Source organism: Zootoca vivipara, chromosome 4 (genome assembly GCF_965207765.1).
Source record: "Zootoca vivipara chromosome 4, rZooViv2.hap1.1, whole genome shotgun sequence".
NCBI lineage: Eukaryota > Metazoa > Chordata > Lepidosauria > Squamata > Lacertidae > Zootoca > Zootoca vivipara.
Window position 1 is genome coordinate 85,278,676 of NC_142587.1, and position 24,219 is coordinate 85,302,894.

The 24,219-nt window shown below is 46.7% G+C and overlaps 1 protein-coding gene and 1 long non-coding RNA gene across 2 annotated transcripts; one reads left to right on the plus strand and one right to left on the minus strand.

The window, feature by feature from the left end:
• Positions 1–313: 313 nt before the first annotated feature.
• Positions 314–23,853, plus strand: LOC118085102 (matrix metalloproteinase-20-like). Its single transcript, XM_088668357.1, has 10 exons — positions 314–439; positions 1,441–1,685; positions 9,715–9,863; positions 12,015–12,140; positions 12,294–12,455; positions 14,765–14,882; positions 16,613–16,749; positions 17,915–18,071; positions 20,673–20,776; positions 23,717–23,853. Exons 1-10 carry the CDS (start codon positions 314–316, stop codon positions 23,815–23,817), a joined length of 1,425 nt encoding a protein of 474 aa, XP_088524483.1. The 3' UTR covers positions 23,818–23,853.
• On the minus strand, positions 12,519–24,100 carry LOC148686030 (uncharacterized). The gene is made up of 3 exons (XR_015949711.1): positions 23,183–24,100; positions 22,877–22,949; positions 12,519–12,542 (listed from the first exon to the last, which is right to left on the minus strand). It is a non-coding gene; the product is annotated as an uncharacterized LOC148686030 (long non-coding RNA).
• Positions 24,101–24,219: the final 119 nt, after the last annotated feature.

The following is a 24,219-nucleotide window of genomic DNA, read 5'->3' on the forward strand; positions in this document are numbered from 1 at the left end:
GCTGTTTCAGGAACAGAGAGGTGGAAAAGCCCCATTGTGGAAGCGCTGCTCTTGACTCCAGCATCTCCCTGGCTACTATACAATGTTTCTTTCTTGCTGGTCCTTTTGATAAGTTCCAGAGGAATCCAGCTTCCCCCCCCCTGTTTAAGTGCTATTGCGTTACCCCTTCATCAAAACACTGAGCTGTGTAATTACCTTCTGAGACATGAGTCACCTTGGCTCTGAGCGCCCAGAGCTGCTTCCCCCTATAAAAGGGGCTGCAGGGTCCCTCTGCCTGCTCTTCTCAAGCCACCCGTTGCACATCTAGGAAGAAATGGAGCTCTGTTGGATGATGTGCCCACTTTGGTTTCTCGTGCTTTCGTTGGCGTATTCAGCTGCCGCCCCTGCTCTTTTTGCACTGCCGCGGACAGCCGGTTGGAAAGATTTCTACCTGGCCCAGGTTGGTGGTGCTTTGCACATCTGAATGGCTTGGGGAGTGGTGCTAAGTCCTTCCTAGCATAGCAAGGCTTTGGAGAGCAGCAGCCAGGGTGGAAGATGTTGGGGTGCACAAGCAAACCACTGCATTAGCCTAGATCTGGTGCAGTAGTTAGGTCCAGTTCATGGACCACACTCCTGGAGAGCATCTCCTCATGAGGAAAGGTTGCAACGTCAGATGCTTTTTCATTTCGAGAAAAGGCAAGTAGAATCATAGCAGAATTGGAAGGGACCCTGCGGATTATTTTCTCCAACCTACTGCAACGCAGGAATATGCAGCTGTCCCATACGGGGGGTTGAACCTGCAGCCTTGGCGTGATCAGCACCACACTCTAACCCAGGCATCCCCAAACTTCGGCCCTCCAGATGTTTTGGACTACAATTCCCATCTTCCCTGACCACTGGTCCTGTTAGCTAGGGATCATGGGAGTTGTAGGCCAAAACATCTGGAGGGCCGCAGTTTGGGGGTGCCTGCTCTAACCAACTGAGCTATTCCAGGCAGCGTAGAAATGCGAGAAATGGTGGGATTTTTATTTTCTGCACTACATTGAGTGGAATATCGCCCCTCACTTTTTATGCGTGGGTGGAGAAAGGTGTGCCCATTCCCCAATATCATGGAATTCATGGACACCCAGAGAAAATGCCAAAGATTTAGTACAGAGAGGCAATGGTCCTTCTTCACAAAACACGGTTATACTATGGCTGGGGGTGGGGAGTCCCATCATGCAAGCAGAAGTCAATTCATTTGTGCATTTAGTTAGTTGAATACTGCCCAAAGTTGGTGTTGCTTTCCTTTTAACCTGAGGCAGAGAAGCCAAAATATGGACTTTCCTTCTCAGGAGCCAAAACATCTCAGCCCTGCCATGACTTTTCGTAAGTATAGATATCAAAGCAAAACAAAAACAAAAACGGTGGGGATAAAATGTCTTCCTTACCCCTTTTATTTCTCTCTGTGTGTGCCTATAGGAATACCTGGACAAATATTACACACCGAAAGGAGAACATCACGTTGGAGAAATGACCAGCGGTAGCAATTCCATGGCCAGGAAGGTCCAGCAGATGCAGGCATTCTTTGGCTTGCGTGTCACAGGGAAACTGGACCAAAGCACCATGGGAGTCATGAAGAGGCCTCGGTGTGGCGTCCCTGACGTAGCAAACTATCGCCTTTTCCCAGGGGAACCGAAATGGAAAAAGAGCACATTGACATACAGGTAACAAGCTGACATCAAGCGTACTTGAAATGTTTTAGATTGTCCCCTCTCCCCAGGAGGTTTTGCTCGTCTGGCAATCTTTACAAGATGCCGCAATGGCCACCAACGTGGTCAGCTTTGAAAGACGATGGTGGGCCTTTTTTTGTTGGTTGGTTGGTTTCAACAAAGGAAGAAGCGGGGGAGGAAATGGCATGGCAAACAAATAAGGACAAGGAAGAGGTAAAGAGGCAAAAGGCTAATGATACAACCACAGCAAGTGGTCAAGAAGCCAAAACAGGAGATTTATTTCCTGCAGAGGCAGGGCAGAATGGGAGGGGGGCCAAGGGCAGGATAGCTCCACCTTTGGGTTCTTCTTGGCGTATCCAATTTACGTGCAGTCACCAATGCATGGGTCCTTTGGGACCTGGAAGAAGGCAAAACTGGGGTGAGATAGGACAGGGCATGCTCCACTTACACACGTGTCGGCCGCAAACCGAATCTCCGCGCAAAATGCTTGCCACCTGTATACACCAAGCATTTTCTACTGGCAAAATTATCCGACTGACTCTGGGCTTATCTTATCAGAATTCACCTTGTAGGTTGCCTGTTTGTGCTTTTTGGGGGGCACTATCCAGGTGGCACATCAGTTTCCCTGCAACTAAAACCCACATTTTGCCTAACCACTAGCAGTGCAAAAAGGTTTTCCAGAACAATTACATTCATGCATTTGGCATATTGCGGGTTTTTTTGGATTACATTGGGTTTGTCTGCTTTCAGACCCTGCCTCCTTGTTGGTGCCCATAATCATAACCATGTCATGCAGTCCTCTCTCACACACACCCTCCCACCTTGTTTCACTGTCACTGCAATTCTTTTCTGGGTGCACGTATCCAGAAGAGGGCAACCAAAATGGTCAAAGGCCTGGAAACGATGCCTCATGAGGAACGGCTTAGGGAGCTGGGAATGTTTAGCCTGGAGAAGAGAAGGTTAAGGGGTGATATGATAGCCATGTTCAAATATATAAAAGGATGTCATATAGAGGAGGGAGAAAGGTTGTTTTCTGCTGCTCCAGAGAAGCGGACATGGAGCAATGGATTCAAACTACAAGAAAGAAGATTCCACCTAAACATTAGGAAGAACTTCCTGACAGTAAGAGCTGTTCGGCAGTGGAATTTGCTAGCAAGGAGTGTGGTGGAGTCTCCTTCTTTGGAAGTCTTTAAGCAGAGGCTTGACAGGCATATGCCAAGAATGCTTTGATGGTGTTTCCTGCTTGGCAGGGGGTTGGACTGGATGACCCTTGTGGTTCCTCTCCTTTCTGGGTGCATTTACCTGGGAGGAAGTTCCTTTGCACTGAATAGGGCTCACATCTGAGTAGGAGTGCCTGAGATTGTGCTGTGAGTTGTGTTAGTCAATAGTGAACGCAGGCTGGATTTTCCTTTATTCACCGGATGGCAGCTGTTGTAAGACACTTATCTCCCCCTCCCCCCAAAATAAAAATGAATGCGAGAGCAAATATAGAGCTGATAGCAGGGTGAGATAGCAATTCTGACTGCTGAAACACGATGTTAGGGTGTTGCGGGGATGAAAGTCAGAGCGTAGTAGCAATCTAACAATGTCCCAAAAATATGTGGTGATGGGGGGAGAGAGAGAAGCAAGCAGAGTGCATGTGTTTTCCTTATTTTATCTGCAAATGCAGAAAGAAGGCTGTTTCAACAGTGCTGATGGGCTGCTTGTGAAGGGTCCATGATTGAGGTTTGTTTTAAAAAAAATCATTGACATGACTCTTGATCTGAAATAGAAATTGGCAGAATGTCTAAGGTAAAAAGGTAAAGGACCCCTGGACGGATAAGTGCAGTCCAAGGTGACTATGAGGTGCAGTGCTCATCTTGCTTTTCAGGCCGAGGGAGCCAGAGTTTGTCCACAGACAGCTTTCCCAGTCAATGATGAACTGCTTCTGGCACAACGGGACACCATGATGAGTGCCAGAGCACACAGAAATGCTGTTTACCTTCCCGCCACAGCGGTACCTATTTATCTACTTGCGCTGGTGTACTTTTGAGCTGCTAGGTTGGCAGAAGCTGGGACAGAGCAGCGAGAGCTCACCCTGTAGCTCGGATTTGAACTGCTGACCTTCTGATCGGCAAGCCCAAGAGGCTCAGTGGTTTAGACCACAGCGACACCCGCGTCTCTTCAATGTGGGTAGTCCTAGTACAATGCAATATGAGAACATGGTATGGAACCATGGAGGGCTGCAATCAACAAAACAGATTTAGAAAATGTGGATTTTCAACAGTGGTGCAAAAGAGTCCTCAGCCATGTTTGGAATGAGATAGAGGGCTGACCACAGAGTTACTCTTGGGTCCCTTTTCTTAATAATCAGGTCAGTTCCCCAACACAGCAGCCAGATGTATGGAGGAACGTGACTCATAGAAGTAGAAGGCCCAGGGATTGCTCTGAGTGCTTAGAATTACACAACCATTTTGAAGTGCTCATGGAAGACGAGAAACAGACTCCACCTGAGGATCTCTCCCTCATCACAGTTGATGAGGAATATGAAGACGAGCAACCAAGTCAGTCCTCTGGGAATATGCAGGTAACCTTGGAAGGGACAGCACATGGAAGAATCCCAACCAAGCCTATGAAGAGGCGTGTAGTGGTGATTGGGGATTCCCTACTGAGGGGTACAGAAGCAGTAATCTGTGGGCCTGACAAGATGTCTCGAGAGGTGTGCTGTCTACCTGGGGCCAAGATCAAAGATGTAACAGAACGGCTGCAAGGAATCATAAAACCCACCGACAAATACCCCTTCCTTTTGGTGCATGTGGGAACCAATGACACTGCAAGCCATAGCTTACAGAAGATCAAAAATGATTATGAGGCTCTGGGCAGGAAGTTGAAGCAATTAGATGCACAAATTGTCATGTCTTCTGTCCTCCCAGTTGAACGACATGGCCCAGGGAGAGAGGGAAAAATAGGGGAAGTGAACAACTGGCTTCGCAAATGGTGCAAACAGGAACGGTTTGGATTCCTAGATCACGGTCTGCAGTTTCTTGAAGATGGACTTCTGGCAAGTGATGGACTGCACCTCACAAAAGTTGGGAGGAATGTTTTTGCCACGAAACTCAAAAACCTCATCAGGAGGGCTTTAAACTGACTTATGTGGGGGAGGGAGACAGTGGTCCTGAAGGTAGGAGTCTATCAAATGCTGAAGATGATCATCCGAATGTCAAGGACCAAATGGAGCAAGCAGCATGCAGACCTAGTGGTGGGACGAAAATATCCTTAAATAAGAGACATGGGGGAATGATCAACGGTCTTCAATGTCTGTATACTAATGCACAGAGCATGGGAAATAAACAAGATGAACTTGAGCTCTTGGTACAGCAAACTAAATACGACATAATAGGCATCACTGAAACCTGGTGGGATGAGTCTCATGACTGGAATGTAGTAATAGAGGGATACAATCTATTTAAGAGAAATAGACCAAACAGGAAAGGAGGAGGAGTAGCTTTATATGTTAGGGATATGTATACCTGTGAAGAGATCCAGGATTTAAAACTTCAAAGCCAAATTGAGAGTATCTGGGTCAAAATTAAGGGAGAGAAAAACAACAGTGATCTCATTGTGGGAGTTTACTATAGATCCCCAAGCCAAACTGAGGACACAGATGATGCCTTCCTGGAACAGATGGCCAAGCATTCCAAAGGAAGTGAGATAGTAGTAATGGGGGATTTCAACTATCCTGATATTTGTTGGATGTCAAACTCAGCCAAGAGCATAAGGTCGAACAGATTCCTCACTGGCCTTGCAGACAACTTCATTGTCCAGAAAGTGGGAGAAGCAACAAGAGGATCAGCCATTTTAGATCTGGTCCTAACCAATAGTGATGACTTGGTTAGTGGGGTAGAAGTGGCAGGATCATTAGGTGGGAGTGACCATGCTCTTCTGGAGTTTATTATCCAGCGGAAAGGAGCAACCAAGCATACTAAGGTCCAAATTCTAGACTTTAAGAAAGCCGACTTCAGAAAACTTAGGGAAACGCTGGGTGAAATCCCATGGACAGTAATACTAAAAGGGAAGGGAGTTCATGATGGTTGGGAGTTTGTTAAAAGGGAGATATTAAAAGCACAACTTCAGGCAATACCAATGAGACGGAAACATGGAAGGTGCCTAAAGAAGCCAGGCTGGCTATCTAAAGAACTTTTGACTGAGTTAAGATTTAAAAGGGATATGTACAAAAAATGGAAAAGGGGGGAAATCTCCAGAGAGGAATTCAAACATATAGCCAGCACGTGTAGAGACAAAGTCAGAAAAGCTAAAGCACAGAATGAACTCAGGCTCGCCAGAGAGGTTAAAAGCAACAAAAAGGGCTTTTATGGGTATGTCCGTAGCAAAAGGAAAAACAAGGAAACAGTGGGGTCACTCAGAGGAGAAGATGGTGAAATGCAAACAGGGGACAGAGAAAGGGCAGAACTCCTCAATGCCTTCTTTGCCTCAGTCTTCTCCAAGAAAAAGAGAGGACCCAAACAATTACCGCCCAGTCAGCCTGACATCAATACCAGGAAAGATTCTAGAGCAGATCATTAAGCAAACAGTCTGTGAGCACCTAGAAAGAAACTCTGTGATCACTAAAAGTCAGCATGGGTTCCTGAAAAATAAGTCATGTCAGACTAATCTGATCTCATTTTTTGACAGAATTACAAGCCTGGTAGATGAAGGGAACGCTGTGGATGTAGCCTATCTTGATTTCAGCAAGGCCTTTGACAAGGTGCCCCATGATATTCTTGTAAAGAAGCTGGTAAAATGTGGGCTAGACAATGCTACCATTCAGTGTATTTGTAGCTGGCTTACTGACCGAACCCAAAGGGTGCTCATCAATGGCTCCTCCTCATCCTGGAGAGTAGTGACTAGTGGGGTGCCACAGGGTTCTGTCTTGGGCCCAGTCTTGTTCAACATCTTTATCAATGACTTGGATGATGGGCTTGAGGGAATCCTGAGCAAGTTTGCAGATGACCAAATTGGGAGGGGTGGCTAACACCCCAGAGGACAGGATCACACTTCAGAATGACCTTAACAGATTAGACAACTGGGCCAAAGCAAACAAGATGAATTTTAACAAGGAGAAATGTAAAGTACTACACTTGGGCAAAAAAAATGAAAGGCACAAATACAGGATGGGAGACACCTGGCTTGAGAGCAGTACATATGAAAAGGATCTAGGAGTTTTGGTTGACCACAAACTTGACATGAGTCAGCAGTGTGATGCAGCAGCTAAAAAAGCCAATGCAATTCTGGGCTGCATCAATAGGAGTATAGCATCTAGATCAAGGGAAGTAATAGTACCACTGTATTCTGCTCTGGTCACACCTCACCTGGAGTATTGTGTCCAGTTCTGGGCACCACAGTTCAAGAAGGATACTGATAAGCTGGAACGTGTCCAGAAGAGGGCAACCAAAATGGTCAAAGGCCTGGAAACGATGCCTTATGAGGAACGGCTTAGGGAGCTGGGTATGTTTAGCCTGGAGAAGAGAAGGTTAAGGGGTGATATGATAACCATGTTCAAATATATAAAAGGATGTCATATAAAGGAGGGAGAAAGGTTGTTTTCTGCTGCTCCAGAGAAGCGGACACGGAGCAACGGATTCAAACTACAAGAAAGAAAATTCCACCTAAACATTAGGAAGAACTTCCTGACAGTAAGAGCTGTTCGGCAGTGGAATTTGCTGCCAAGGAGTGTGGTGGAGTCTCCTTCTTTGGAGGTCTTTAAGCAGAGGCTTGACAGCCATCTGTCAGGAATGCTTTGATGGTGTTTCCTGCTTGGCAGGGGTTGGACTGGATGGCCCTTGTGGTCTCTTCCAACTCTATGATTCTATGATTCTATGATAATAATGACAATGGCCCCACTTGGAGGATGCTTGACAGCAAGGCAACATGTCCTCAACATCAGCCAACTCAAGTATGGATCCTGCATAGACTTTCCTTGAGCTCCATGCCCTACCTAACATCCTTGGAAGCAGCCTGCAGTACTATAGGGGGTGGGCAAATTGTATGGTGGGAGACCACTCTGTAGAATGTAGCTGGTACATGGAGGTTGGGGAGAGACAACTTGTTTATCAAGCGTTTATCCTGATTTGCTCACACAAAGTTTCTGTGGCAATTAGACTATGTCCAGTCTTTACAGAGCTTTCATTCTGATTGCTATATGGAGTAGTTACATGACAAAGATGCAGGTTTTGGGGTTGCCTTGTATTCTCAACAAATGTTCTTAAACAGCGATGGATTGAAAATACACCCAAGCACCACAAACCTCGTTGTCCGCTAACATTTTACATGGAAAGTGCCCTTTATCATAGCTGTTTTATGGGAGTGCTCATTTACCTTTCGAAAGATTGCTATCAGGCTAGGAAATTTTGATTGGCTCACATTTTGCATTTTAAAAGTACCTAATTCACACTTCCCAAAACAATACATGAGCTGTAACCCAGCTATCCATAAAAAATCACACTTCTCCAAATTTTGTTCTCCAAACCAAAAAATGCATATATCTTGAGAAAGTGTGCATTTAAGTGCAACATGCGAAAATGAATTACTTTAGGAGGAAATCTGTATATTAGGCAAAATTGCATAAAATCCTGGTGAATTTTCATGAGATTAAAAAAAAATGCAAACTAGTGCAGAAATGTGAGTGAAATTAGAAACTTAAATTGCAGGTTCCTCCATTCCTAGTTCAGATCATTATTCTTTCTTTACTGCAGGCATCCCCAAACTCAGCCCTCCAGATGTTTTGGGACTACAACTTCCATCATCCCTAGCTAACAAGACCAGTGGTCAGGGATGATGAGAACTGTAGTCCCAAAACATCTGGAGGGCTGAGTTTGGGGGTGCCTGTTGTATTCTGGGACTCAATTTACAATGAGTTAAAAGGATGTTAAGGTATACCAAAGAAACCGGAAGCTATACTTCTGGGAATAATGGGAAGAGAAATTTAAAAAGAGGACCAGAGGTTGTTTATGTATGCCACCACGGCCGCTAGAATAATCTTAGCACAAAGGTGGAGAACTCCAGAAATTCCAACTACAGATGAATGGAGGGAAAAGTTGACAGGATACTTAGAATTGGCGAGGTTGACAGGAAGAATAAGAGAACAGAAGGAACAAAGGTATCAGGAAGAATGGGGAAAGTTTGTAGAATATCTAAAGAAATATTGCTAAAACATGAAAACACTAGTAGGAACATTTTGAAAATACAACATAAAAGATATATAGTCGTTGTCAATAATATATGTATGGAAATATTTGAGGTAAATGACAGACAATAAAAGATAAAGCGCGGAACGTGAAGGATGATGAATAAAACCAGGAGAAAAGAAAAGAAGAAGTCCAGTTCGAGAGAACAAGGCTAGACGATAAGAATAAAGAAGAGTTTCAGAAGAGATGTAAATAAGTATTGACACATTGTTATGTTTGTAAAGTAACTATTTTTTATTTTATTTTACTTTTTGTGTAACAAAATGCAAATTGGTATGTAATACAAGATGTATGACAGTTTATTTGCATGTAAATTTAACAAAAACATATGGAATGATGAATGATAAATGAAAACAATAAAAAATGAATTAAAAAAAAAGAGTTTGGGGGTGCCTGCTTTACTGTATGTGTTGGATTTCCCCTTATTTTGATAACCTGGTTTTATCTTTCCCATCATTTAGGGAGCAGTAGGGATCCACAATGTGGACCAAGGCAGCCAGCAGCCACATCGCTGCTAGCAAACCAGGAAGGTTTGGGCTGTGGTCATGCCAGGATGGGAGGTTGGGCTGCCTTGAGGTTGGGCTGTGGTCATGCCAGGATGGTTCAGGCACACTGGCAGGAGTGCCAGGTTGGCTACACCTGAACAACCCCATCACCTTTGCCACCCAGTCTCACCTTGCTCGCAATCCCAGTTCACAGCAACAGGTGGGGGGGGTAGTCTGCTGCATCTCTCTCCCCCACTGGCTGCTCCTGCCATCGTTGCATATCTGCATCCTGAAATGTGTCGCTTTCCTCCTCAGAGTAACAAAATATACATCCAGCCTGAGTCACGCAGATGTTGACAAGGCCGTGGAGATGGGGTTGAAAGCCTGGAGCGCGGCTGCCCCTCTGAATTTTGTAAAGGCCACCTCGGGAGAAGCGGATATCGTGATATCGTTCCAAAGCGGAGGTAACTGTTATCGCTAAAGCCTGTGACACTAGCAGCTCAGCCTTTAGTGCTATTGTGAAGAGGTTAAGCTGGGCAAAATAATAAGGTGATTCATTTATGCTGGTTTAGATGCACGGAACTGTCCCTGGGAAAGTGGGAAGTGTGAAAAACGGCTAGAGGGTGAAAGGGCAGCCATAACAAAAGGGGGACATTTCTGAATTTTTGTAAAAAGCTGGGCTCTGCCCTGAAAAGTCTCATGGGCAAACACATTGCACAGTTCTGCTTCAGGAAGGCTGCCGCAGAGTTCATATGGAAGTGCGGTTTGTGTGACACAGAAGTGCCTCCATGTGGTTTGCCTGCGTACAAACTCCCGAATTCCTGTGGTGGTGCTTCTCCCCACCCTCCACCCCAAGTCTTCACTCAGTGTTAGGGCCAGAGTTCAGTTCTTAGCAGCAGCAGCAGCAGTCACAACAACAGCGGTGTATCCATATAGCATTATCAATGTAAGCTGCATTTTGTAAGGAAAGGGAGGACTACCTGCCCCGAGGAGCTTACAGTCCAAATTTTGACATTAGGGAGAAAATTGAGGCAGGGAAAGAGAGAAAGAAGTACAACAGGAATGGTGTGGGTGTATACTGTACGGCTGACCTTGATTTTGTTGCTGTTGACCTGAGATTTTAACAAGGGAATATTTGAAGGAAGTGCAACCGGTGTGCCGTGGCACCCTGGGCTGCCTTGAACAATGCAGCCGGCAACACTGGCCTCTGTCCCTCTCTCCTTCCCTCCCTCCTCGGATGCCCTCTCGCATCTCTGCCTCCCAAAGGCTAGCACAGCTGTTTGTTGCAGCAGTCCTGGCTACAAGCTCCCCTGGCGAATGGTGCCTCTGGGGCTGGTCAGGGGGTGCTGGTTGCCAGGAGCTGAGGTGGCCTCAGAGGAAACAAGCTATCAGGCGAGGGAGCCCAGCCAGCCAGTCCGCCAGCCCTTGCTGTAGGGAATGGACAGACAAGACCCAGGCCTCTGTGGGGCAGTGTGAAGAGGCACCTCTCTTTGGTGTAGGGGGGCAGCTTAGAGCAGGGCCGTTTTAAGCGGGTCGGGTGCCCTGGCGCCGTGGTGTGCGGATCGTTCCGGCGCCCCCGCCCCGTTTCTTCCCGCGACTGGTGGGCAGGCGCAGCACGCAGCATGGTTTCCGCGCGGCTTCACCGTGCAGTGCCCCCCTGCCGACCTGGCGCCCCACGCCACCCAGCCTACCCCTAGAGCCGGCCCTGGCTTAGAGACCAGGGGCGGCAGCTGCGGCTGCTCAGAGGACTCCCAAGGAGACGGGAGAGAAGGAGGCTGAGGGAACACTCCACAAGGGGGAGGGTGTTTGAAAAAGGGTGAGGGGCTGTCAGCTCTGGAGGCAAGGGGTGACATAACCATATATACTCAAGTATAAGCCTACTTTTTCAGCACCAAAAATGTGCTGAAAAAAGCCGCCCTCGGCTTATATTCGAGTGAGGCGGCCGGCGGCAGAGAAAGGCACAGGACCAGGGGTTCGGAGAAGCACTGCGCTGCGACTCTCTGAACCCCCATCCAATGCTTGCTCTGTGCGAGGTGGCGGGGAGGGAGAAGCAGCGAGGAAGGGATCCTTCCTCGCCGCTTCTCCCCCCACCCCGCCGCCAGCAGCTGGGAAAGGCATAGGATGGTATTTATTTTTCTTTTTGAAATTTACCAGTAGCTGTTGCATTTCCCACCCTCAGCTTATACTCGAGTCAATAGGTTTCCCCAGTTTTTTGAGGTAAAATTAGGTGCCTCGGCTTGTATTTGGGTCAGCTTATACTCAAGTATATACGGTGCCGCAGAAAGAATGTAGTTGGTCAAGGGGACCATGGATTCAAAAAGGTTGAAAACCTCTGCATTAGGGGCATCAAAGCCTTGCAGGTACTGTATATGAAAAACGACCATTTCAGGCAATCACATAATGACTTATGGGAGATCTTTGTACCCAGACACTGGCAGATTTGTAAGGGGTTTTGCAATATGTGTCAGATTCCATTGAAATGCTCTTGTTTGTGGGAGCCGCAGTTGCTGAGACCACAACAGAATGCATTGTGCAACTTATGTCTCTCTGATCTAACCATTACACCACCTGCCATGATTGCAAAGTCACATGATGTTCCCTGTACTCTGTGTTAGATCATGGGGACTCCTATCCATTTGACGGCCCGCGGGGGACTCTAGCCCACGCTTTCGCACCTGGGGAAGGACTGGGCGGAGACACTCATTTCGACAACGCAGAGAAGTGGACGATGGGAATGAATGGTAGGCGCAAAGCCACACAATGACCCGAAAGCACCCAAAAGGAAGCAATTTGTCCCCAGCTAATCAAGTATGGCAGAATGCACAGACACTGAATATGTATCAGAGGGAAACTCACCATTGCTTATATGGAATATATTGTTTTGTATCGTATAGGGTTTAATCTGTTCACTGTTGCGGCTCATGAATTTGGCCACGCCTTGGGCCTTGCCCATTCAGCCGACCCGTCAGCTCTGATGTATCCAACATATAGATACCAACATCCATATGGCTTCCACCTCCCCAAAGATGACGTGAAAGGGATCCAGGCCCTTTACGGTAATAACGTAGATGCTTGCTTTTATTTATTTCAAGAGTTCCTCCTCCAGATTGAACTAGAAGGCAGCGTACAGTATAAACAGCAATCTAAAACCAACAGAGAATAAAATCATATGTCAGTTACAAAAGCAGCAGCACGGAGGCGAAGCTCCAACCTTTGCTTAAAGATCCAGCCACCGAGAGTGAGACGGGGCAGCACAAGCTTCTTGGCAGTGCTGCCACTTGTCAGGACAAGGATGGAGCAGAGCAGTGATGAAGGCCAAATAAGCGAGCAGTGGCAGTGCTCACCTTCCCCTGCCCTTGCTGCCACCCCGCCCCACCCCATTCCAGGAAGCAGCAGAACCACCACAAATCTGCTCACCTTTCCAAGGTCAGGCCATGTTGTGGGACGACACCTCCTCCCAGCTGTATCCGGCACATACCTGCCAAGTCTCCTGCTGAAAAATCCGGGATCAGCAGCAGTGCAGCACCGGAAGTTGCGTAGAAGCAACTTCCGGGGCCGCTCTTCCCATGTGTGGGCACCGGAAATCAGGCAGAGCGGCACCGGAAGTTGCTTCTACGCATGCCCGGCGGCCATCTTGGTGGTAGCCACATGGCGGCAGCCATCTTGGTGGTGGCTGCATGGCGGCAGCCATCTTGGTGGTGGCCGCATGGCGATGGCCATCTTGGTGACAGCCACCATGTGGCCACCACCAAGATGGCCGCAGCCATGCGGCCACCACCAAGATGGCTGCCGGGCATGCGTAGAAGCGACTTCCAGTGCCGCTCTGCCTGATTTCCGGTGTCCACACATGGGAAAAGCGGCACCCAAAATGGAAGCTCTCTGGCAGGTAGGAAATCGGGGGGATTTCTGGGATTTTTCTCCATTCGGGAGAACAGTGGGAAACAGATTAAAATCTGGGGGTTTCCCACGAAAAACGGGATACTTGGCAGCTAAGATCTGGCAAGGGTGCAATTGTTTTGGAGTTTCCCCCGGTTGTCAGGATTCCCTAGAGCAGGCATGGCTAAACTTGGCCCTCCAGATGTTTTGGGACTACAACTCCCATCATCCCTAGCTAACAGGACCAGTGGTCAGGGATGATGGGAATTGTAGTCCCAAAACATCTGGAGGACCAAGTTTGGCAATGCCTGCCCTAGAGGGACCTCACACCAGCCGGGAAGCCAGACTGTAGCCTGCCCACAAATGGGCCAGTTGCAGGCAGGCTGCTAGGCTGGCTCTGCCCTAGGGGCAGGTCCAACCGAGCCAACAGGCTTCTCTTGGGTCTGCTCCTCAGGTATAAATCCCCACAAGCCTGTGCCCTTGCATCAGAACCAGGAAGAGAGCACAGCAGCAGCGGTCAACCTCGTGCATTGCAACTCTTCCCGTAATTATTTACACCCCTTAAGTGCCTTCTTCCTCTGTTCATTTCTATCCTGCAACTAGTCCTTGTCGGCTGGGATTTATTGAATACTTTTCTACCAACAGAACCATATTCAATGGTCCTCATAGGAAGACGTATAATGAATACACTTCCAACACTTAATTGCACAACTCATAATGGCTTTCAGCTAAATGTACGGAATTATCTTCCCTTTAAGAAAAGTGTTGGGCATATGTGAACTAGCCCTCTGCCATGCATTGTTTCATAAAATTCTCAGCCTGACTATTCAAATATCACGATCCACCAGAAGTTCCAGAATGCAGTTTTTTTGTATTGCTACAGATCTGGAGTTAGTGAATGTCAAAAACTAGTTAAATGGTAGAATTTAGATAATACTGGACTACTGAAGGGAAGATCCCAGGCAAGTAAAAAAAAAAACAACTACAGGCTAATCTTCCTTTCCAGGTCAGGGATAGAGGCCTTAACGTGACCAAAGATGCTGATATTGATTAAAGAGGGTCTGTGCCAATAGAAGTTGCCAAACAAAATTTTCTGTGCAACAAAACTGCTATTTTGTACCCAAAAAACCAAAACCGGAGAATAGTTGGTACAGGCCTATATTAAACATACTGCAGAAGATATAAAAATGTGTAGCAAGAACTGCAAATGAGGTGGAGGGTAGAATCAATAGGTTGTATTCAGTTGTGTTTTACTCAGGGTACACCCATTGAAATGAATGGACATGACTAACCTAGGTTCATCAATTGCATTGGGTCTACTCTGAGCGAACTTTAGTTGAATGCAACCCAATATACTGGACAGGGTAAGATGGGACTCACTCAGGATACATGGCCACAGGCAAGTCAATACATGTACTAGCTGCAGTTTTAACTTGGTCTGTGTGTCGTATTCTAGGGCCACGGCAATCTGGATCCGAAGTACCACTAGTGCCGCATCCATCTCTTCCCAAACCACCAACTCCGGCTGATCCAGACCACTGTGACTCCAAGTTTTCATTTGATGCTGTTACTGTGCTAGGGAAAGAACTTCTTTTCTTCAAGGATAGGTGAGATTCCTGCTTGATCCAACCTGTGCTTGTGTTTTCCCAAAACAGCATGCCTTTTGGGGGTTGTAGCTTTTCTAAGGAAACTCCCAACTCTGCTATCCAAATATGGCAATTGAGTTCATAGTCCCTCCTTTGCAAAGAAAAATGAAATAATCCCTTGATTGCAGGACCGGGCATCGGACTTTCCATACCCCAACCTGTATGATAAGAGACCAATAAGACTGGGTTTGGGGTCAAAACAGGCCACAAGTTTATTGAATACAGATGAAAGAGGTTTGGCTTGGGCTTGGGGCAATCTAAATACTTCCGGCCCGCCCACCAGAAGTGAAGCGTGGTCAATCCAGGCAGGAGTTCCTAAGACTTACGTCCAATAGGGTGACCCCCACATGGACCACCATCAGGGGGAGTGCCTTTGGCCCTGGTGCCCCTGGGCATGCGGATATGGCCACTCCCTCTGGATCCCTTTAATGGGATACCCCAGCATTTGGAGGGGCAGGCGGAGACTACAACCTCCCCTCCATCCAAAACAAAGGATTGCCACAATGCCCAACCAGTTGTGATGATTGCTATGAGGTAGGCAAAACCACCGGGTCAGTGCCAATTAGCCGTGTGGGCAAATTCCTACCTGGCCCCTTGAAGGACAGCGAGCACCGTAGCCACAGCAAAGTCATTGACTATTGGCTTAAACCGAGGGTAAGTGGGTGGGGAAACCGGCGCAGGAACAAACAGGCTGAGCTGGCTGCTTAAATGAGCAAGGCACGGATCTGAGGGAAGCCCACCATCGGCTCCATCTGCACCGCCCCGGCACAGCCCAAGTCCCAGCCTGCAGCCCCATTTCCCAAAGCAGGGTGCAGGCTAGGATTCGGTTCGTAGTAGGCAGAGGAGGTTCATGCCCCCTCCACCTATCAGGAAAGGCACAGCAGTTTGAATTCCCATGTTGGGGCCCCAGTGAAGCCTCCTCCACCCCACAATGCCGCCGCATGCAAAAGGGGTGAGCGGGTTTGTTGTTGAAACTACATTGCTTCATATACAGCTCTTGGTTTTGAAGAGTGCATCTCATGTTAGCATTCCCTTCATCTGCTTCCTGTTTTCAAAATAACTAGTCTCTTCTCCCACATTTGTTAGCTCAAGCCTAGAAGTAGGGATGGATGAAATGTTTCAGTTTCTAACAGCAAAAAAAAGCTATCTACTCACCTCAGGTCTCTCGCTTAAAAATCAACAAGAGGAGACTGAGAAGAGATATGGTAGCCATCTTCAAATGGAGGAAGGAGCAAACCTGATTCTCCTGCTCCTTAAGGTACAAGTTACAGTAAGGAGATTCTGACTATACATCAGGAAGAACTTTCTGAAAGTAAAAACTGTTTGACAGTGGAACGGACTTCCTTTAAAGATGGTGGATTCTCCTTGATTTGAGGCTTTTAGCAGAGGTTGGGTGGCCATCTCTCAGGTATGATCTAGTTGAGATTCCTGCATTGCAGGGGGTTGAACTAGATGGCCCTTGGGGTCCCTTCCAACTCTACGATTCTATCATTCTACGAGTAGGACATAATCTGGTCTTGCACTCTTGATTTGTCTGCCAAACAGCCTGAAAGCAAAAGCATTGTCCAAGCTGGTAGCCACGCTTCTCGTTCTGGTTGACAAGCCAGTGAATTCTGACACTGTAAAACATCTTGAGGTGCAAACATTTTCTGTTCAGTTAGTTTTTTCTTCCTTCTTCTCCCCCTAAATAGGCTCTTCTGGAGAAGGCAGGCTCAGCTGACCTCAAGCGTGCAGCCGCTTGCCATCACAAACTCTTTCCCTCAGCTCATGTCGAACGTGGACGCTGCCTACGAAGTAGCTGACAGAGGAGTTGCTTATTTTTTCAAGGGTGAGTGACTCTTGAAAGCTGTTGCCCTTTGGCTCCAGAATATTAAGTATACCAAGGATTATTGTGCATCATTTCCATATTGACAACACTTACTAAGGTTCTTCTTCATCCTGAAAACAGCATTGTGAGAAATATCATTGTTGTCAGTTTGTCAAGTCTGAAATCGCCATGCCTAGCTGGGAGCAACGTTTAGCTTAGCAGGCTGCATGGTGCAGTAGGGAGTAGCCAACAGGGTGCCATACAGATGTTGTTGGACTACAACTTCTATCCTCCATGAACACTGGCCATGCTAGTCGGGGCTGTCAGGAACTTGAGCCCCACAACATCTGGAAGGGGGGCACTATGATGGATAACCTTGACATAACACCATTCTGAGAAGAGGGCTCTGGAGAAACAATGGAGGTCACCACCTCAGGACGCCATTTTGATTTCCCCAAGCCTCCTCAGAATGGGGTCAGCAATGGGGAAGGAAGGAAGGAAGCTTTCAGCAGTGCTCATCCCCTAGCAAATTTAATGGGTGTCTATTGGTTGTGGTTGATTTTCTCCACTTCCAGTGAGTGAACTCAATGGGTTCTTCTGTTCATGGAATTAGGCACAAATCCAAACTCACTTTGTAGAATACTCTTCACATCGACATCAGACATGTGTCAGCAGTTTTGGTCTTTCAACACATATTAAAGCCCTTTAAAAAAAAAACCAACTCCCAAGCATTCCTGGGTTAGCAACCTAGCCACATTTCAATCATATACTAGTTGTCCTGTTGTTCTAATTCAGCTATGGGGAACCACAGGCCTAATTAGGTCTTTCAGGACTCCCCACAAGGCCAGTACAGCCAAACCAAAACTACCTGACATAATATATTAGGCAGAAGGGGATTTGCAGGCTCCACAAATCAGCAAAAGACCTGTGTCCCTATGATTATGATTATTATGATTATAATTATTAGTTGCTGTTGTTTTTATAATATCGCTGACATTGCTGGTTTTGGTATTCTACCGTACACTGCTTTGAAATTTTTGCGTCTATAAGTACTGTACACAAGTAAATAAATCAAAGGTTAGACGTTGGGAGATTCAAGCTATAAATGTCCTCGAAGCAAATATATCGTTGTGTTGTTGTCGTTGTTGTTCTTGCTGTTATTGATTCCTGCTGTTATTGATTCCAGGCCCCCATTACTGGACAACTCGTGGGTTCCAAATGCAGGGCTCTCCGCGGGCCATCGCAGACTTTGGATTTCCTAGGAATGTGCTGCAAATAGATGCAGCTGTCTACCTGAAAGATGAAAAGAAGACGCTCTTCTTTGTAGGAGATGACTATTACAGGTTCCTTTATTATTGCCTCTTAATACAAACATTTTTTAACATATATATATATATATATATATATATATATATATATATATATATATACCGGTATATATATCACTTGTGAAACCAGACATCGTCCCTTGGTGCTGAACAGGAGAGAGGGAGAAGAGGACATGCTTTCCTTTCTCGTAATATTTGAACTTGGAATCACCTAGTTAAGGTGATTGGTTCACAACCAATTAAGTGTAAGCTCTGGTGGGTTCTTCTCAGTTGCCCCTCCGCATAACAGGTCTACGCATGGAGGAGAATGCAATTGTAAACATGCTTTTTTTCAGAAAGAGAGCAAGAGGGAGAAATGCTGAGGACGTTTATCTTTTGCGTGCTCATTCCCTGCCCTGGGGCTGTATTTTTAACAAGTTTACAGCCATGCAAGTCACCTTAAATTGTGTGTGAGTGTGTTTCGCTGCAGCTGAGCAGACATTCAGATTGCAATCTTATACTCGCCTAGGAACAAATCCCACTGAACTCAGTGTGGCTTAGTTCCGAGTGGAAATGCCAGGTACAGATTTCCATACCTTGATCAGGATGGAACTATGAAAGTGGCTTCCCCTTTTCTAGCATTACTAATTACATTATCCAGACAACCTGTTCCCCGCCCCACATCCACCCTTCTCAGTGGAGAATTTGCAATGAGAAGCATGGATTGGAGCTTCTGTTTAACTATTAAACCTTTGATTAGGCAAAATTTGCAAAGCACACTTTTTAATGTGCAGTCACGAGAGAGAGAGAGAGAGAGAGAGAGAGAGAGAGAGAGAGAGAGAGAGAGAGAGAGAGAGAGAGAGAGAGAGAGAGAGAAGTAGACTAGTGGAAGAACTGAACATGGAAAAATTCCTGATTAACCCTAGACATTTTCCAAAAAATAATAATAATCCAAGGGCAGGTGGAATCAAAGGTAGGTTACCAAAGATCTGCTGAAGACTAACAAGATGGAATGTGAGAAATCTGCCCACTGGCCAGAACAATTCTCTACCACAATATACAGTGATGTCCATTGGCACAGATGCTTCTGTCCAAGGGCGTACCCACCACGGGGCAAGTTAGGGCAGCTGCCCTACTCTAGAAGCAGGGCTGGTGGGCAGAGGCGGATAACAGCCCGGCGGAGCGCAAGTTCGCCATTCCCGCCGCGCCGCACCCTCCCTCCAGCTCCCCGGCGCGCCCTCAGGCAAGGCCAAGCGCGGCGGGGAACCAGGGAGCGCGGCGCGGTGGGCGGGAACGCCGAACTCGCGCTCCGCTGGGCTGGGCTCCGCCTCCGCCCACCAGCCCTGCTTCTAGGGAGGGGCACAGCCTGGCGGAGCGCGAGTTCGCCGTTCCCGCCCACTTTGTGGCCCCTCCCCTTCCGTGCCTTGGCCCCTCCCCTTGCCCCCCCCTAGTTTTGATCCTGGGTACGCCCATGCTTCTGTCAGCAACTATTAGTCACGGTACCTAATGGAACTTACATATACAGTGGTGCCTCGCTAGACGAAATTAATTCGTTCCACGGGTCTTTTCTTACAGCGAAAAAATTTGTCTAGCAAATCCCATAGGAATGCATTGAAATTTTTTTGATTTTTTTTTTTACCCATAGGAACGCATTAATTGAATTTCAATGCATTCCTATGGGAAACCGTGATTCGCTAGACGAATTTTTCGTAAAACGCATTCGTCTAGCGAGGCAAGCTCCGCTCGAAAAATCCTTTCATTAAGCGGAAATTTCGTTAAGCAGGACATTCTTTAAACGAGGCACCACTGTACAGGCACAGTATAGCTCTGTATATACCAGGCAACAGAAGGTAGGTATCACTACCTCCATGTTCTGTTTATGAAGACCCAAAGTTATCTGGCTCACTGCTGTTAAAAACAGAATGGCAGGCTTGGGCCTGTTTGTTTGTTTACTGGATTTATTCCATGCCCCTCTACAAAGAAATGTTAACTGTGTGCTAAGATGGACCTTAGAGGACGTGGGTGGCGCTGTGGGTTAAACCACAGAGCCTAGGGCTTGCCGATCAGAAGGTCGGCGGTTCAAATCCCCACGACGGGGTGAGCTCCCATTGCTCGGTCCCAGCTCCTACCAACCTAGCAATTCAAAAGCATGAAGTGCAAGCAGATAAATAGGTACCGCTCCGGCGGGAAGGTAAATGGCATTTCCGTGCACCAGAAGCGGCTTAGTCATGCTGGCGACATGACCCGGAAGCTGTAAGCCGGCCCCATCGGCCAGTAAAGTGAGATGAGCGCCGTAACCCCAGAGACGATCACGACTGGACCTAATGGTCAGGGGTCCCTTTACCTTTACTAAGATGGACCTTAGTCTATTTCAACACACTAAGTGATCAGGCAGTGATAAGCCTCAAGTCACAACTAAACAACAAAGTAGATGAGACCTGGTTACACAATTCTTTCTTGACTCAAAGCTTGCTTGTCCTGTTGCAATCATTACAGCGAAATTGCTTTTCCAAGAACGTCTTGCATATGGTATGAAAATAAGCCTTCTATAACATGGGTCTAGATCTATTTATATCTTGATAGACATAAGCAAAAGGTTTGAATTTCTCCTTTTATGGCATTCCTTTCTCTCAAAAGCTATGATGAAGCCAAAAGAAAAATGGAGAAGGATTTCCCAAAGAGCATCGAGGATGAGTTCTCGGGAATCAGTGGCAGGATTGATGCAGCAGTAGAAGTAAATGGTGAGTAGTTACTGCATCGTGGTGCATCATGGATACAGGGCAGCTAACGTTGCCCTGCAAACTACAACTGGACGGTGTACAACTGGCCAATGGCCAAGTTGGCTTGGGCTGATGGGAACTGGAGCAAAGGGTACCGCATTGCCTGCCCCATCTTAGACAAAAGCAGGACTTCCTAGCAAAAGCAATCACTGCCACTTACCAGGATGCAGTGGGGTAGGACAGAGATACCATCCCAGTAGGTGGCAGGGAGGCATGCCAACTGCTCCTAGGAGTGTAAGACACATGGCCTTGGTGTCCCAGAGGAAACAGCCCACCCATCACATAGTTGGCTGGATTATCACAGTTCAAGGAGGATACTGACAAGCTGGAACGTGTCCAGAGGAGGGCAACCAAAATGGTCAAAGGCCTGGAAACGATGCTTAGGGAGCTGGGTATGTTTAGCCTGGAGAAGAGAAGGTTAAGGGGTGATATGATAGCCATGTTCAAATATATAAAAGGATGTCATAGAAAGGTTGTTTTCTGCTGCTCCAGAGAAGCGGACACGGAACAATGCATTCAAACTACAAGAAAGAAGATTCCACCTAAACATTAGGAAGAACTTCCTGACAGTAAGAACCATTCGACAGTGGAATTTGTTACCAAAGAGTGTGGTGGAGTCTCCTTCTTTGGAGGTCTTTAAGCAGAGGCTTGACAGGCATATGTCAAGAATGCTTTGATGGTGTTTCCTGCTTGGCAGGGGGTTGGACTGGATGGCCCTTGTGGTCTCTTCCAACTCCATGATTCTATGATTCTATCTTTTAGGCTAAAAACCAAGACTCCCTTAGCCTACTAATGCATGGCTGACTTGTCCATCTTACTTCCCCTACAATTCCTTCTCAGGCCCAATTAAATGTGACATTGGGGGCCATGGTTTAGCCATGTAATAATTCCATATGGTTTATATAATTTCAATGCACCTACCCCATTTGGTGACTGGTGTGGGTGCAGGATTAATACCCATGATCTGTGATCCGGGACAGCAGGATCTGCTTCTGAGGTAACATAAATATAAATGTTTGCACTAGATAAGTACATTTGTACCAAGCTGTTCTACAATCAAGTGCTTTTACCTCATACTTTAAATCAGGTCACAGAAGACAGATTTTGCAAGCATATGCAAAGTAAAGGAGAGCAGAACGGAACGCAGTAAAGTGCAGTAATACAAGCCCACTGGAGACACAATCTTTCCTTTACCGCTCGATAAGACAGAGTGGGCTTGGGGGAGGGGAGGAATCAATGCATTTGAATGGTGAATTGGAAATTTTCAGAGAAAAATATATAACACCCGAATATTGCATCTGTTCAAAGAACACACGAATGTGAACATGTGGGCCATTTTCGGATCCAAAAGAGATTGGGGGGGCTTTTGCGCATTGTGCCGATGCATGTGATGACCCCGAATGAAATCCCTGCGCAAATCAGGGGTTGCCTGTAGCTAGATGCATATCATGTTAGGAGATTTGGTACTCTAACCCCTGGAATAAGAAATGCAATCACTCGTGCAACTTTATGATCAATAAAGCCTAAGCCTAAGACTCTGAAGAGCTGCTGCCCATCAAAACAGAGAATGCCGAAAATAGATCAACAAATAGTCTCACCTGGTGTAATGTAGCTTCCTTTGAGAAATTTAGTCACAAGCTGGCATCTCCAACCATCCCTGGTCAATTTCCCAGCTTCCCTCAAAGGCAAAAAGAATTCCCCTAGGCCTAGGAAGGAATCTCGCAACATTTGGGACTTTTTAGTTTAGAGAAGAGGCAAGGAAGAGGAGACCTGATCAGACGTTCATAAAGAGTGTATGGCGAAAAGTCCCTCCCCCCTCTTGTTAACACTAGAATTCATGGGCATCCAATGAAGCTGAATATTGGAAGATTCAGCAGGACTGATCAAAGAAAGATTCATGCAGTACATAGCTAAACTATGGAACTTACCTGACAGAGGGCAGTGATGGCCACCAAATTGGATGGCTCCCAAGGAAGATTAGATGAATTCATGGGGGGGAAGGCTATTTATTGGGGGGACACAGGTGGCGCTGTGGGTTAAACCACTGAGCCTAGGGCTTACCAATCAGAAGGTCGGCGGTTTGAATCCATGCGACGGGGTGAGCTCCCGTTGTTTGGTCCCAGCTCCTGCCAACCTAGCAGTTCGAAAGCACATCAAAATGCAAGTAGATAAATAGGAACCGCTACAGCGGGAAGGTAAATGCCGTTTCCATGTGCTGCTCTGGTTCGCCAGAAGCGGCTTTGTCATGCTGGCCACATGACCTGAAAGCTGTACGCTGGCTCCCTCGGCCAATAATGCGAGATGAGCACCACAACCCCAGAGTCGGTCACGACTGGACCTAATGGTCAGGGGTCCCTTTACCTTTACCTTTATGCAATGCAGAAATGCTACTGAGGCCAGTTAGGGAGCACAATCTCCCATAAAAGCCGTCGGAATTGATGTCATCTCAGGCGACTTTCCTCAGGGAACCTCTGGAAAGTTCTCTGGTGAGCATCTGAAATCCAGTCTTTTCAGTGGTGGCACCAAAAAACTGTGGAACCCCCATCCTCTTGGAGGCTTGTCAAGCCGCACCTCTCCGGTTTGCAAAGCTTGTGACACACTTTTGGCATGAACATTTCCTTGTTGCTGTTGTGTTACTTTGATGGATGTTCTTACATAATTTTCTTTTAAAGGTCGATTTTATCGTTGCCTCTCCTTTTTTGTTATTGTACACTGCTTGGTTATTTTTTTATGAAAAATGGGTACATCAGTTGAGTAAACAAAGAAAAGAAGGAAGTTCGTGAGTGGGGATAGAGAGGTCGTATTTCACAACTGTACCAAGAAGTCTATGGTATTGTTAGGTTTCTCAAATATTAAGCCCCCTGATTAGTAGTTCCTTCTTTTGTTTCCTTTCCTTTTTAGGTCACATTTACTTCTTCTCAGGCCCCAAAGCCTATAAATACGACAAGGAAAAGGAAGATGTGGTTAATATTGTGAAATCCAGCTCCTGGGTGGGCTGCTGAACTGAAGTGGGAAGTGGATTATCACAGCGAGCTAGAAGATAACGGGACACTTTTGGAGCCTGTCAGCCAAAATCACATTCTGTGGATTTGATTCCAGAAGCACAATGGCAAAAGGATGTGCCGTTATTGCTCAAGCCCAGAAAAAAAGAAGAGAACGCATCAAAAACAAAAACGACACAATAGCATTTCAGATAGCTTGGGGAAACCCCCGGGGGGAAAATTCCATGTACAGTGGTACCTCAGTATATGAACACAATTGGTTCTGGAAGTCTGTTCATAAACTGAAGCGTTCATAAACTGAAGCAAACTTTCCCATCGAAAGTAATGGGAAGTAGATTAATCTGTTCCAGACGGTCCACGGAGTACTTAAACTGAAGCGTTCATAAACTGGAGCGAACCTTC

Excerpts from the sequence above, each read along its gene's own strand:
- LOC118085102 (XM_088668357.1), top strand. The coding sequence starts at position 314 with ATGGAGCTCTGTTGGATGATGTGCCCACTTTGGTTTCTCGTGCTTTCG. Across the intron at positions 440-1,440 it reads AAGATTTCTACCTGGCCCAG|GAATACCTGGACAAATATTA; the intron begins GTTGGTGGTGCT and ends GTGTGCCTATAG. Across the intron at positions 9,864-12,014 it reads GATATCGTTCCAAAGCGGAG|ATCATGGGGACTCCTATCCA; the intron begins GTAACTGTTATC and ends ACTCTGTGTTAG.